Here is a 16,811-nt window from a genome sequence, read left to right as displayed (position 1 = left end):
GATTCCCAATTTTAAACAAATTCACGAAAATTTACTTTCACGTATTTAAAATTTTAATGGAAATGCTTAACAACATATGTTACATATTCACAAAATAAATTGCACATGAAAGAAAGTTGGTATACAGTATTGCCATGATAGAAAATCCCCCCCCCCCCAATCCATATTGTATGTATTGATGTTCCATCCTGAACTGGAAGACAAATATTCTTTCTTTCTCGATAAAACAGACCACCACATTAAGAATATAAAGTATAGTATCTTGTTTTCATCTTGTGCTAGTACCAGTATTTGGAGACTCTCCATAAACAAGGGCAATAACTCTTGTTTTAACACAAAAATAGTGCTTTAAAAATAACGACATGTTAGATGAGGGAGTTGTTTTGTTCATTATATCTGATAGGTGTTATTATTCTATAGCAAGTGGATTTCATGTAAGCATCTTATTAATTTTTTACCAATTCGTTTCTGTAAATGTGAGTACGGTTTTATTTGATCAAATCAAGTGATGTTGATAACCAGAATACAAATAAGAGATGATGTTTAACTGGGTAGGTATGGTAATCAATATATTATAAAAAGAAATGGGGTTAAATAATCAATAGTAAATATAAATAATTCATGCACAATAATAACAAAATATTTTGAATTATTTGGAATTAGTTTATTTTTTTGAAAAATCAATTCCTCTTTTAGGGTAAGACTGACTTAAAGTATACAGTATGTATCTATATATGGCAAACTATACAGACTGCTATGTCATTTCAGGCAATTTCATCATTATTTCATATACAGTTATACTGTAAACTTCATTTCAATTTGACAACATAACAAATATATCCTAAATGTCCCGTAATGTCTTCACAGGCATTTCTTGTGAACATTTACAGTAGGTATACCATAAGTATGTACAGTATTTAATTTCGTAAATTTCATTTAAACATACAAAAAATTCCACCATCCAAACCCCAATTGTATAACAGATTAACAGCAATAATTCACAGGAAATATTTCTTCACATGAATTTAACTTGAACCGGGGCAAAAATTCATATGAATTTCATGTGAAAAAAAATATAATATGTGAATTTTATGTGAAGAAATATTGCCTGTGTCATTGATTATGATTATCAAAAACCCAACTTCATACAGAAACTTAATACATTTACTGGATTATGATTAAGAACCGTGCACATCTATTATGATAATCAGGATCCAACCAATGTGCTAAGAAAAGTAAGCATCATCATCTCCTGTGAATACCTTCTCCAGCAGAAAAAGAATAGGCAATCAACAGAATAAGAAAAATAATTGTTCAATTCAATCTTGAAAGTAGTTGTAGCAAATATACTTCAAACAGCTTCAGAACAACTTTTTCCAAAAATACAATAATATGAACAGCTGTTTTTTAATATCAATCAACATCCAAGGTGACTCGTAGAGTATTTTAGGGAAAGAAAACATATCTTCAAAAAAAAAATCAAACTTTAATGTTGTATTCTATATAAAACTTCTTTTTTTTTCTGCAAAAAAACCCCACCAACCCAACAAAATAATTAGTGTGAAATTACAGAATTAATCAATTTTCTCCCTTAAATATTTCTAAAGAAATCTTGTAATTTTATGATTACTATCATCAGAAATCCAACATAATAATGGTTGGAGATAGGAAATGTGTCCTTTATGACTCCTATTTCAGGCAAACGTCAACACACTTCAAGTCTCAGAATCATAAAAGTTCTTCAAATTTAAGAAAGGGAATTCAACCATGGATGGTGACAATTCATTTGAAAGTCATAATGGGTCTAAAAGATATTTTATTGATATGGCATGACCCTGATTCGGTACCTATTTAAAGAAAAAAATATGAGCACTATTCATATCCAGTTTTTATCCAGAACCACTTGGAAGGATTGACTATATAAACAAACAAACAAATTTTGCAACAAAACTTGTATCCTACATTATACACTGTACATGTACTGTATCTAACAATAATAGAATATCTCGAGTCTCAAACTTTACATAAAATATCTTGAATAATATCTGAATTGCACTCAACAAAAATCATATGTACATGTAAAAGCACTACATAGGTCATCCTCTATACTCCAGGGGTTACTATTACATGTACTGACGTTATAATCTGTCCAAATACAGGTCTTTTGAAGACTACAAAGAGAGCGACGCCAAACTTCAAAGCCACACAGTGTTCCGTTATACGATTCTTTTGATGTTCATCAAAGGAGTAAATTACCTGTTATGTTGCCTCCAGTATTATTATAAGATATTAGTACAGCCAGTGACAGAATACTGGATTCTGATTGGCTACCTACATGGGTACTATTTGCAATAGTGCCCGGGCAAGTGGGCACTATTGAAAAGGCATGAAATTGAACATGAATGTATTGTGACGTCGCCATTACATAACGTCATTATAATGTTGCGCTTCCACCAAAACGTCAAGATTTGGGATGGCTGTTATGTGTGGGGATGGAAGCAAATCTTGCTTTTCTACTGAAGACAGTTCACTCATGTTCTATACTGATCTACTTTTAAATCTTTATGAAGCTGAATCCTGTTTTTATAGAAACACAGATTTCTGCAACAAATTCATATGTTGTACTTTTAATGTAACAATGTGATGTGGAAATAAAGATAGCGTTGTGAAATATCACTTGAGGTGCTTCTGTTACAATGGCATGACGCGGGTCTCATGTGAGGGTGATGTACTAAACCAATTATGGCCTTAATAGATAACTAGTCCAGGGGTGGATATAACATCAGTAATTGTAACCCCTGGAGTATCAAGGGTGTAAATAGGTAATCACACTTCATAGTCAAACTAGCTACAGTCAATATTGTACCAAGCATACATATACCCAATACAAACTTAATAAGAATAAAATCAAAAGTTTAAGGTCTCTTAAACACTGGCAGGTACAAGCACTTGTTAATGGGATCACTGTTTTTTTAATTTTTTAAGTAAATTCTGCATTAATCACAAATGAAAATGTGCACCACCTGTTTTATATCTGGCGTTTGAGTTTGTCATGAGTGAATTTGATGTATTTGTTCCTAAAGACTAAGTACTGTATCCCAGAGGCCACAGTTGTTAATCCTGTTAGGTACCTGTAAAGGCAAAATTTTCCATATTTGATATTTAAACTAGTGATAGATTTATACATGCACAATGAAGCCCAATAGTAGCACTTCTATCAAAAACCCTACACCATAATGCATCTATTATACATGTACAGTATGTACTGTCATCCTGGGGCGCATGCCATGAAAGAAAGGAGAAAAGTCTGTCTGAGGGATTGTCTAATCAATTGTATATGCAATTGCAATATACACAAGTAAAATTCGCTCAGATATAAGAAAGTATCTTCTTTTGTATTTTTTGTACACTATTAATTTCTTTTACTTGCTGAATAAACTTAAGTTTCGACTGAAGTCTTTCCTTTTCAAAAGAAATTGGAACCTGAAAATCTGTAAACATTTTCTTGGGTAAATATGACAATGGTATTTGTATGAGATAAAGCTGTAAATATGACAATGGTATTTGTATGAGATAAAGCTGTATAATACCTACCACAGCCCTTGTAGATACGTATGGTCGACAAAGCCAAACACTGGAGCAGCCATGGAAGCAGCTATCAGTAATATCTGTAGGCTAGTGTTCCACTGGAGAACAACATCGTTAAACATGACAGTCATAAAACAACAATGTATTGTTTTGTATCACCAATCTCGTCAAAAAATAATATTCAAAATGATACAGCAATAATATAATGGCTGTTAGTTATCTCTGAAAATGTTGAAAAATTTATGATAAAGGCAACATGAAATAACTGAGTTTATGTATAAAAGAAATAAAATCGAAACTTGTACACAGAATACTCTGGTAGTATTACTTAAGCGATATAGTAGTTAATTATTACTAGGGTTAATTATAATTAAGTTAATTAGCTAATGGAAGTTTCATATATAAGATTTTATTTTGAATCGTAGAAGGGCATATTGCAGAAACAACTAGAAATGTCATTCAGGAGATCAACTTATACTCTTACCCCAACCCCTGTTTTGTAATGAAAGGGCATAACTTTGTAACAAGAGTTCCCAGAGGGATCTTGGCGCCCACCAAAGAATGATCTATGTCTGACAAATAAAAAAGGGATTTTTCTCTGCTTTTCGAATTTTGAATAACAAAATCTAAGATGGTGGCCTGTTGGCCATCTTATTGACTGATCTGTCCAAAATGCATTAAATCTATGGCCTGTGTGGAGGCTATACATATGAAATTTGAGAATGAGGGTTTCAGTTCTTTCCAAGAAATAGCGGTAACAAACTTAAACAATCAACATCCAAGATGGCGGCCGGTCAACCATTATGTTGACCGATCGGTCCCAAACACAATATGCTTAACAATGGCCTAGGGGAATTTACATATGAAATATGAGATAGATCTCTTCCGTATTTTCTGAGAAATAGTGGTAAAAAACTTCAACTACCAAAATCCAAGATCAGTCTCAAAATAAGCATGACACTCCTAGGTACCAAAGCAACCAAGCATGAAAAATTTGAGAAATATCCATGGAGTACTTCTTGAGAAGTAGCGGAAAAAAACATCAACAGCAAAAATCCAAGATTGCTGACTGGTGGCCATATTTTCCCCCCGATCAATCTAAAAATCAGCATGATACTCTTAGGGACCAAGGGGACCATGCATGTAAAATTTGAGAAATATCCGTATAGCTGTAACAAGCATTGTTTACGGACAGACAACGGACGAAAGGCGATTTTAATAGCCCACATCTGATGAGGGTGGGCTAAAATGCCGGAGGTATCTTGTGTTTTAGACATAGTCGGTCGATCATTTTGTCTGCAGATGGACAACCTGAATACTCCCGCCAACTTCGTTGACAGTACGTGCCTAGTGATAACCATTACTTCATGGGAGTTCAGTGCGTTTATGACTTACCTTACTAAGGGTAGACGGCAGAATGGTCACAGAAGGAAGACTCACGTCAAAATATCTCTTAAGATTTTTCTGTAAGGATAATTAAAGTCACTGCTATAATAAATGTATTAATTGAAATGCCACAGTAACGTTTTTGTGAGAAGTAAATATATATGGAGATAGTCCTGAATGGTTAGGTAAAATCAGCTAACATCAGATACTACTTACAGGTGGAGGTAGGGTTATATATCTCAAGTAGAACCCGGCAGCTATCAACAAGGCATCCCTCCCGATGATCACACATGTTAAAGGCACTGTAACATATAAAACAGTGGGGTTTACTCATTCATCCTTGATATCCCATAATGGAGTAGTCCAATCACATGAGATGAATGTGTATGCATGTGTCTGTTTTCAGGCACTGAAGCATATGTTACTTTCATTTGGTTATTTTTTTCCAACATTTTCGGTAGTGTTATGTGTATTGTTGGTATGCAATTACAATACATTCAGGTTAAGATATACCAAAGTGAATCCTAGAGCATGTTTCTGTTGTAGTGAAGTCAACTAGTGGTCAGTTAAGTTAGTGGTCAGTAAGGTAAATGGTCAGTAAAATATCACCAATGGTCAGTAAAGTTAGTGATCAATAAAGTTTGTCATCTGTAATGTAAGATTTCAGTGTACTAACAGTATAACCAACAAACTTTAATTCTAATGCCTGAAAGGGGAGATAATCTAGTTTAAATATTTTCTTTCGAGAAATTGAACAGGTTGCCAGATTATGTTAAGCTTTATTTTACAATAAACTCAATCATTACACTAGATAAATTGTATCTTTAACAAATTGTGCTTGCTATTTACCTGGTAACAGTTCGGCCACAGACAGGGCGACAGTCAGCATGCTAATCATTATATTTACCTGGTAACAGTTCGGCCACAGACAAGGTGACAGTCAGCATGCTAATCATTATATTTACCTGGTAACAGTTCGGCCACAGACAAGGTGACAGTCAGCATGCTAACCATTATATTTACCTGGTAACAGTTCGGCCACAGACAGGGTGACAGTTAGCATGCTAATCATTATATTTACCTGGTAACAGTTCGGCCACAGACAGGGTGACAGTCAGCATGCTAATCATTATATTTACCTGGTAACAGTTCGGCCACAGACAAGGTGACAGTCAGCATGCTAACCATTATATTTACCTAGCTGGTAACAGTTCGGCCACAGACAGGGTGACAGTTAGCATGCTAATCATTATATTTACCTGGTAACAGTTCGGCCACAGACAGGGTGACAGTCAGCATGCTAACCATTATATTTACCTGGTAACAGTTCGGCCACAGACAGGGTGACAGTCAGCATGCTAATCATTATATTTACCTGGTAACAGTTCGGCCACAGACAGGGTGACAGTCAGCATGCTAATCATTATATTTACCTGGTAGCAGTTCGGCCACAGACAGGGTGACAGTCAGCATGCTAACCATTATATTTACCTAGCTGGTAACAGTTCGGCCACAGACAGGGTGACAGTCAGCATGCTAACCATTATATTTACCTGGTAGCAGTTCGGCCACAGACAGGGTGACAGTCAGCATGCTAACCATTATATTTACCTGGTAACAGTTCGGCCACAGACAGGGTGACAGTCAGCATGCTAACCATTATATTTACCTGGTAGCAGTTCGGCCACAGACAGGGTGACAGTCAGCATGCTAACCATTATATTTACCTGGTAGCAGTTCGGCCACAGACAAGGTGACAGTCAGCATGCTAACCATTATATTTACCTGGTAGCAGTTCGGCCACAGACAGGGTGACAGTCAGCATGCTAACCATTATATTTACCTGGTAGCAGTTCGGCCACAGACAGGGTGACAGTCAGCATGCTAACCATTATATTTACCTGGTAACAGTTCGGCCACAGACAGGGTGACAGTCAGCATGCTAACCATTATATTTACCTGGTAGCAGTTCGGCCACAGACAGGGTGACAGTCAGCATGCTAACCATTATATTTACCTGGTAACAGTTCGGCCACAGACAAGGTGACAGTCAGCATGCTAATCATTATATTTACCTGGTAACAGTTCGGCCACAGACAGGGTGACAGTCAGCATGCTAACCATTATATTTACCTGGTAACAGTTCGGCCACAGACAGGGTGACAGTCAGCATGCTAACCATTATATTTACCTAGATGGTAACAGTTCGGCCACAGACAGGGTGACAGTCAGCATGCTAACCATTATATTTACCTGGCTGGTAACAGTTCGGCCACAGACAGGGTGACAGTCAGCATGCTAACCATTATATTTACCTGGTAGCAGTTCGGCCACAGACAGGGTGACAGTAGCATGCTAATCATTATATTTACCTGGTAACAGTTCGGCCACAGACAAGGTGACAGTCAGCATGCTAATCATTATATTTACCTGGTAGCAGTTCGGCCACAGACAGGGTGACAGTCAGCATGCTAACCATTATATTTACCTAGATGGTAACAGTTCGGCCACAGACAGGGTGACAGTCAGCATGCTAATCATTATATTTACCTGGTAACAGTTCGGCCACAGACAAGGTGACAGTCAGCATGCTAACCATTATATTACTGTACTTACGCTGGTAGCATGTTTTCCTGTAGCAGTTCGCCACAGACAGGGTGACAGTCAGCATGCTAATCCATTATATTTACCTGGTAACAGTTCGGCCACAGACAGGGTGACAGTCAGCATGCTAACCATTATATTTACCTAGATGGTAACAGTTCGGCCACAGACAGGGTGACAGTCAGCATGCTAATCATTATATTTACCTGGTAACAGTTCGGCCACAGACAGGGTGACAGTCAGCATGCTAACCATTATATTTACCTGGTAGCAGTTCGGCCACAGACAAGGTGACAGTCAGCATGCTAACCATTATATTTACCTGGTAGCAGTTCGGCCACAGACAGGGTGACAGTCAGCATGCTAATCATTATATTTACCTGGTAGCAGTTCGGCCACAGACAGGGTGACAGTCAGCATGCTAATCATTATATTTACCTGGTAACAGTTCGGCCACAGACAAGGTGACAGTCAGCATGCTAACCATTATATTTACCTAGATGGTAACAGTTCGGCCACAGACAGGGTGACAGTCAGCATGCTAACCATTATATTTACCTGGTAGCAGTTCGGCCACAGACAGGGTGACAGTCAGCATGCTAACCATTATATTTACCTGGTAGCAGTTCGGCCACAGACAGGGTGACAGTCAGCATGCTAACCATTATATTTACCTAGATGGTAACAGTTCGGCCACAGACAGGGTGACAGTCAGCATGCTAATCATTATATTTACCTGGTAACAGTTCGGCCACAGACAGGGTGACAGTCAGCATGCTAACCATTATATTTACCTGGTAACAGTTCGGCCACAGACAGGGTGACAGTCAGCATGCTAATCATTATATTTACCTGGTAACAGTTCGGCCACAGACAGGGTGACAGTCAGCATGCTAACCATTATATTTACCTGGTAGCAGTTCGGCCACAGACAAGGTGACAGTCAGCATGCTAACCATTATATTTACCTGGTAGCAGTTCGGCCACAGACAGGGTGACAGTCAGCATGCTAACCATTATATTTACCTGGTAGCAGTTCGGCCACAGACAGGGTGACAGTTAGCATGCTAACCATTATATTTACCTGGTAGCAGTTCGCACAGACAGGGTGACAGTCAGCATGCTAACCATTATATTTACCTGGTGCAGTTCGGCCACAGACAGGGTGACAGTCAGCATGCTAACCATTATATTTACCTGGTAGCAGTTCGGCCACAGACAGGGTGACAGTCAGCATGCTAACCATTATATTTACCTGGTGTAACAGTTCGGCCACAGACAGGGTGACAGTCAGCATGCTAATCATTATATTTACCTGGTAGCAGTTCGGCCACAGACAAGGTGACAGTCAGCATGCTAACCATTATATTTACCTGGTAGCAGTTCGGCCACAGACAGGGTGACAGTCAGCATGCTAATCATTATATTTACCTGGTAGCAGTTCGGCCACAGACAAGGTGACAGTCAGCATGCTAATCATTATATTTACCTGGTAGCAGTTCGGCCACAGACAGGGTGACAGTCAGCATGCTAACCATTATATTTACCTGGTAGCAGTTCGGCCACAGACAGGGTGACAGTCAGCATGCTAACCATTATATTTACCTGGTAGCAGTTCGGCCACAGACAAGGTGACAGTCAGCATGCTAACCATTATATTTACCTGGTAGCAGTTCGGCCACAGACAAGGTGACAGTCAGCATGCTAACCATTATATTTACCTGGTAGCAGTTCGGCCACAGACAGGGTGACAGTCAGCATGCTAATCATTATATTTACCTGGTAGCAGTTCGGCCACAGACAGGGTGACAGTTAGCATGCTAACCATTATATTTACCTGGTAACAGTTCGGCCACAGACAGGGTGACAGTCAGCATGCTAATATTATATTTACCTAGATGGTAACAGTTCGGCCACAGACAGGGTGACAGTCAGCATGCTAACCATTATATTTACCTGGTAGCAGTTCGGCCACAGACAGGGTGACAGTCAGCATGCTAACCATTATATTTACCTAGATGGTAACAGTTCGGCCACAGACAGGGTGACAGTTAGCATGCTAACCATTATATTTACCTGGTAGCAGTTCGGCCACAGACAGGGTGACAGTCAGATGCTAACATTATATTTACCTGGGTAACAGTTCGGCATGCTGAAGTAGCAGCTAACCATTATATTTACCTGGTAACAGTTCGGCCACAGACAGGGTGACAGTCAGCATGCTAACCATTATATTTACCTGATGGTAACAGTTCGGCCACAGACAGGGTGACAGTCAGCATGCTAACCATTATATTTACCTGGTAACAGTTCGGCCACAGACAAGGTGACAGTCAGCATGCTAACCATTATATTTACCTGGTAGCAGTTCGGCCACAGACAGGGTGACAGTCAGCATGCTAACCATTATATTTACCTGGTAGCAGTTCGGCCACAGACAAGGTGACAGTCAGCATGCTAACCATTATATTTACCTGGTAGCAGTACAACCACAGACAAGGTAACAGTCAGCATGCTAATCATTATATTTACCTGGTAGCAGTTCGGCCACAGACAAGGTGACAGTCAGCATGCTAATCATTATATTTACCTGGTAGCAGTTCGGCCACAGACAAGGTGACAGTCAGCATGCTAATCATTATATTTACCTGGTAGCAGTTCGGCCACAGACAAGGTGACAGTCAGCATGCTAACCATTATATTTACCTGGTAGCAGTACAACCACAGACAAGGTAACAGTCAGCATGCTAATCATTATATTTACCTGGTAGCAGTTCGGCCACAGACAGGGTGACGTCAGCATGCTAACCATTATATTTACCTGGTAGCAGTTCGGCCACAGACAGGGTGACAGTCAGCATGCTAACCATTATATTTACCTGGTAACAGTTCGGCCACAGACAAGGTGACAGTCAGCATGCTAACCATTATATTTACCTGGTAGCAGTTCGGCCACAGACAGGGTGGACAGTCAGCATGCTAACCATTATATTTACCTGGTAGCAGTTCGGCCACAGACAAGGTGACAGTCAGCATGCTAACCATTATATTTACCTGGTAGCAGTTCGGCCACAGACAAGGTGACAGTCAGCATGCTAACCATTATATTTACCTGGTAGCAGTTCGGCCACAGACAAGGTGACAGTCAGCATGCTAACCATTATATTTACCTGGTAGCAGTTCGGCCACAGACAAGGTGACAGTTAGCATGCTAACCATTATATTTACCTAGCTGGTAACAGTTCGGCCACAGACAAGGTGACAGTCAGCATGCTAACCATTATATTTACCTGGTAACAGTTCGGCCACAGACAGGGTGACAGTCAGCATGCTAACCATTATATTTACCTGGTAGCAGTTCGGCCACAGACAAGGTGACAGTCAGCATGCTAACCATTATATTTACCTGGTAGCAGTTCGGCCACAGACAAGGTGACAGTCAGCATGCTAATCATTATATTTACCTGGTAACAGTTCGGCCACAGACAAGGTGACAATCAGCATGCTAATCATTGTATTTACCTGGTAGCAGTTCGGCCACAGACAAGGTGACAGTCAGCATGCTAATCATTATATTTACCTGGTAGCAGTTCGGCCACAGACAAGGTGACAGTCAGCATGCTAATCATTATATTTACCTGGTAACAGTTCGGCCACAGACAAGGTGACAATCAGCATGCTAATCATTGTATTTACCTGGTAGCAGTTGCCACAGACAAGGTGACATCAGCATGCTAATCATTATATTTACCTGGTAGCAGTTCGGCCACAGACAAGGTGACAGTCAGCATGCTAATCATTATATTTACCTGGTAGCAGTTCGGCCACAGACAAGGTGACAGTCAGCATGCTAATCATTATATTTACCTGGTAACAGTTCGGCCACAGACAGGGTGACAGTCAGCATGCTAACCATTATATTTACCTAGCTGGTAACAGTTCGGCCACAGACAGGGTGACAGTTAGCATGCTAACCATTATATTTACCTGGTAACAGTTCGGCCACAGACAAGGTGACAGTCAGCATGCTAACCATTATATTTACCTGGTAACAGTTCGGCCACAGACAAGGTGACAGTCAGCATGCTAACCATTATATTTACCTGGTAACAGTTCGGCCACAGACAGGGTGACAGTCAGCATGCTAACCATTATATTTACCTGGTAACAGTTCGGCCACAGACAAGGTGACAGTCAGCATGCTAATCATTATATTTACCTGGTAGCAGTTCGGCCACAGACAAGGTGACAGTCAGCATGCTAATCATTATATTTACCTGGTAGCAGTTCGGCCACAGACAAGGTGACAGTCAGCATGCTAATCATTATATTTACCTGGTAGCAGTTCGGCCACAGACAAGGTGACAGTCAGCATGCTAATCATTATATTTACCTGGTAACAGTTCGGCCACAGACAAGGTGACAGTCAGCATGCTAATCATTATATTTACCTGGTAGCAGTTCGGCCACAGACAAGGTGACAGTCAGCATGCTAACCATTATATTTACCTGGTAACAGTTCGGCCACAGACAAGGTGACAATCAGCATGCTAATCATTGTATTTACCTGGTAGCAGTTTGGCCACAGACAAGGTGACAGTCAGCATGCTAACCATTATATTTACCTGGTAGCAGTTCGGCCACAGACAAGGTGACAGTCAGCATGCTAACCATTATATTTACCTAGCTGGTAACAGTTCGGCCACAGACAAGGTGACAGTCAGCATGCTAACCATTATATTTACCTGGTAGCAGTTCGGCCACAGACAAGGTGACAGTCAGCATGCTAATCCATTATATTTACCTGGTAGCAGTTCGGCCACAGACAAGGGTGACAGTCAGCATGCTAACCATTATATTTACCTGGTAACAGTTCGGCCACAGACAGGGTGACAGTCAGCATGCTAATCATTATATTTACCTGGTAGCAGTTCGGCCACAGACAAGGTGACAGTCAGCATGCTAATCATTATATTTACCTGGTAGCAGTTCGGCCACAGACAAGGTGACAGTCAGCATGCTAATCATTATATTTACCTGGTAACAGTTCGGCCACAGACAAGGTGACAGTCAGCATGCTAACCATTATATTTACCTGGTAACAGTTCGGCCACAGACAGGGTGACAGTCAGCATGCTAATCATTATATTTACCTGGTAGCAGTTCGGCCACAGACAAGGTGACAGTCAGCATGCTAATCATTATATTTACCTGGTAGCAGTTCGGCCACAGACAAGGTGACAGTCAGCATGCTAATCATTATATTTACCTGGTAACAGTTCGGCCACAGACAAGGTGACAGTCAGCATGCTAACCATTATATTTACCTGGTAGCAGTTCGGCCACAGACAAGGTGACAGTCAGCATGCTAATCATTATATTTACCTGGTAACAGTAGGCCACAGTTGACAGTCACATGCTAACCACATATTTACCTGGTACAGTTCGGCCACAACAGGGTGACAGTCAGCATGCTAACCATTATATTTACCTGGTAACAGTTCGGCCACAGACAGACAGGTGACAGTCAGCATGCTAACCATTATATTTACCTAGCTGGTAACAGTTCGGCCACAGACAGGGTGACAGTTAGCATGCTAATTATTATATTTACCTGGTAACAGTTGGGCCACAGACAAGGTGACATTCAGCATGCTAACCATTGTATTTACCTGGTAACAGTTCAACCACAGACAGGGTAACAGTTAGCATGTTTACCATTATATTTACCTGGTAACAGTTCGACCACAGACAGGGTGACAGTCAGCATGCTAACCATTAGTTTGTCAGCCACTGGATCCAAGGCAGACCCTAACACAGACTGTTGGTTCTTAAAATTCCTCGCTATGAACCCATCCAACTGCAGAGAGACATATAATAAACCAGTAATAAGTGGTCATGTTGTTGACTTTCCACTTAATGACAATAAAAAAGAACATTGGGTATATCAATGATTTACAAATACATACAGAGTGTCCTAAAAAAACCCAAATCTACCATGATTCAAGTTTGTGTTTGTGTTTTATTAGTGTAACGTCCTATTAACAGCCAGAGTCATTTAAGGACATGCTAGGTATGTTGGTGGAGGAAAGCCGGAGTACCCGGAGAAAAACCAGCGACACAAGTCAGTGCCTGAAAACTGCTCAACATAGGATTCGAACTCACGACAAAGAGGTGGAGGACTTTGTGTAATATGTCGAGACATCTTAACCACTTGGCCACCATGGCCCCTAACCATGTTTCAAATGATATGTATCAAACCAATTTATCACACATTGTACCATATAGTCCAGTGCAATGCACATAAATCTACCAGTAGTAAGTAGTAACATCTTCCAATCAAAATTCTAAGTACAATGTAGATGATAACGACACCTAGAACAACTTGCAACAATAATATTTCGATGATTTCAATAAGGTTACATTAGATTTAAATTAACTAATGAGAAATGAGACAGGTTTTGGTGTGAACTCTTCATAGATCCTGGAAAACAATTTTGTTAACATTATTACTATTTGACAATAGATCTATCTAAGTATGGTAATAAATAATAATTCAAATGCAGACAACTTACAAAATCGGACAGACCAGCTAGGAAAAATATCTTGAATCCTAAATCAAATTCCCGGGTGATGACGAGATAGCTCAGATATGGTGTCACAGCTATTCGTAGACAGGTCAGCAGGTTTGGTATGGTATAGATGTTTTCTTTCTGGGAATGGAAATGTACAGGTTCTTCTTAACTACAGCACATACTGGTATATCAATACTTTGTTGATCATGCATTCATAAGCTGTCATTTGAGGTAGGATGAAGAAATATTGACATCATATTTTGGCATACAATAAAAATGGACTTTATTAAAAAGGAGGTGTGACGTTAGCAGGAAGATAGGACATGACAAATGTTTGATTTTTTATACTAAGTAAAAACATGCTTCAGCCATATAAAACACTTATGTTTTTAACATCTCCGTATGACAATTTTGATTAAATTATCTCCCCTTAATCAAATCACAAAATTATATTCACTGACAAATCAACTCAAAAAGTTTAACTAAATCATCTTTTTCACATTTTACTGCTTGAACTTTTTCTGTAAATACCCCAAAAATTACAGATTTAAAATCACAAACACAAGACTTCAAAATGCCAATATAAAATGTCAACGTCATGTGTCGATCATGATAAAGGAAAACATGGAATAGGAAGACTGTCTAATCTCAAAAACTTACCGGTAAAATATGATTCCAAAGTCTTTGTCGAAGTAGCTGAACATGCTTCAACAACATGTCTGATGTTTAAATGAAACACAGTTCTTACAGACCACTATAATTTACATTGAAACCTAACAGTAAATGTATAATACATTTGTACATAGCGTTTCATTTCAAATAGACATATGTTTATCTTGTTACTTCAACATCAGAATAGACAAGATGGAATAGATACATGGCATTGGAAACAGGTTAACTTAAAAGATATCCCTTTCATTGTGACATATGACAAAACATTAAATTTATGTTTATAGAAGGCTAATTTGAATACTTTAAACACTTCATCAAACAAACCATCTCTACAAATAAGCCAAAATAATGCAAAGTATGCTAATTTGGCCAGAATATCATTGGTCTAACTTAAGTAAACAAAATGACAAAATACACTATATATACTACAGAGGTAATACAGGACATGGATAATACAAATAAGGCCACTAAATGTTATAGGGAGTTTTGTTATTCTTCTGATGGGCAATAAGGAACTAATGCAAATTTTCTTCCTGTTGACTGCAATCTATTGTCAAAGACTTTGTAAACTAGCCTAATGCCTATTGATCACAACAAGAAATCCCAGAGGGATTGTGGCATTCACCAAAGATTTATCTATGTCTGACAAATGATTAAGGGATCTTTTCTCTGCTTTTCAAACTTAAACTTCTTTTTTCTGCTTTTCAAACTTTAACCTATCAAAATCCAAGTTGGTGGTCGGCCATCTTGTTGACCGATCGGTCCCAAAATGCAATAGGCAGAACTAGGGCCGTTGAAGAACCTACATGAAAATTTGAGAACGATCTCTTCAGTACTTTCTGAGAAATAGCGCTAACAAACTTTAACTATCAAAATCAAAGATGGCTGCCTGGCGGCTATCTTGTTGACCGATTGGACCCAAAATGCAATATGCACAACTAGGGCCCTTGGGGAACCTAATGAAATTTGAAACAATCCCTTCAGTACTTTCTGAGAAATAGTGGTAACAAACTTTAACTATCAAAATCCAAGACGGCTGCCTGGCGGCCATCTTGTTTACTGATTGGTTCCAAAATGAAATATGCAAAACTAGGGCCATAGGGGAACCTGCATATGAAATTTGTTGAGAATGATCCCTTCAGTACTTTCTGAGAAATAGCTGTAACAAACTTAACTTTCAAAATCCAATATGGCGGCATGGTGGCCATCTTGTTAACTGATCAGTCCAAAATTGCAATATGCGCAACTAGGGCCCTAGGGGAACATAATATGAAATTTGAGAATGATCCCTTCAGTACTTGCTGAGAAATAACGGTAACAAACCTCAACTATCAAAATCAAAGATGGCTGCCTAGCTGCCATCTTGTTTACCGATCTGTCCTAAAATCAGCATACATATGAAATTTGAGACAGATCCTTTCAGTACTTTCTGAGAAATAGTGGTAAGGCCAAAAAAAAATGTCTGTTTAGGGTCCTCCCACCCTTCCTAGATTCTACCCCCGACCCTAAACTTTTTGTTGATAAAACTTGAAAATCTTGTGATGCATCATTTTCGTTTGCATCCATGGCGAAGTCCCTCAGCTTTTGGGACTTTGCAATCCAACGCAACCGGAAAATGACGGCCATGACAGGTGAGCCGGCTGGCCAAACGCAGGCAAGCTAACTGAGGTACAGACGCAAAACGCCAACTAGACATGATGACAATTGGATTATGACTGGCAAACACCAATTAATTAACACCTCAGGCACAATATTCTAGGTCCTGTCAGTGTTAGAATCTAACATATATTGCAAAATTGAAACAAGAAAAAAAAAGAAAAATTAAAAGACAATTATTTGTAAAAGAGAAAGAGACAATGTATAGCAGCATGTTAAAGTATGGTGAACAATATAAACTGACTTTTTAATGCATATTTAAAAATAGCATGCAACTACATAGGCAATAAATCTGTGATATGAAAATTATATAAAATATTGAAATAAAAT

At 39.3% G+C, this 16,811-nt stretch overlaps 1 protein-coding gene across 1 annotated transcript in view; it reads right to left on the bottom strand.

The window, feature by feature from the left end:
• Window positions 1-128: 128 nt before the first annotated feature.
• The window catches only part of LOC138318060 (probable cardiolipin synthase (CMP-forming)), an 18,320-nt gene continuing 1,637 nt past the window's right edge, over window positions 129-16,811 (bottom strand). The window contains exons 2-7 of the mRNA XM_069260119.1: window positions 14,154-14,291; window positions 13,309-13,438; window positions 5,191-5,276; window positions 4,984-5,052; window positions 3,595-3,686; window positions 129-3,131 (exon numbers count right to left, since the gene is read on the bottom strand). Coding sequence (XP_069116220.1) covers window positions 3,029-3,131; window positions 3,595-3,686; window positions 4,984-5,052; window positions 5,191-5,276; window positions 13,309-13,438; window positions 14,154-14,291 — 618 coding nt within the window. The 3' untranslated portion in view covers window positions 129-3,028. The remainder of the gene's footprint in view (window positions 3,132-3,594; window positions 3,687-4,983; window positions 5,053-5,190; window positions 5,277-13,308; window positions 13,439-14,153; window positions 14,292-16,811) is intronic.

This window comes from Argopecten irradians, chromosome 3 (genome assembly GCF_041381155.1).
Source record: "Argopecten irradians isolate NY chromosome 3, Ai_NY, whole genome shotgun sequence".
Taxonomy (NCBI): domain Eukaryota; kingdom Metazoa; phylum Mollusca; class Bivalvia; order Pectinida; family Pectinidae; genus Argopecten; species Argopecten irradians.
This window is presented reverse-complemented; position numbering and strand designations above follow the sequence as displayed.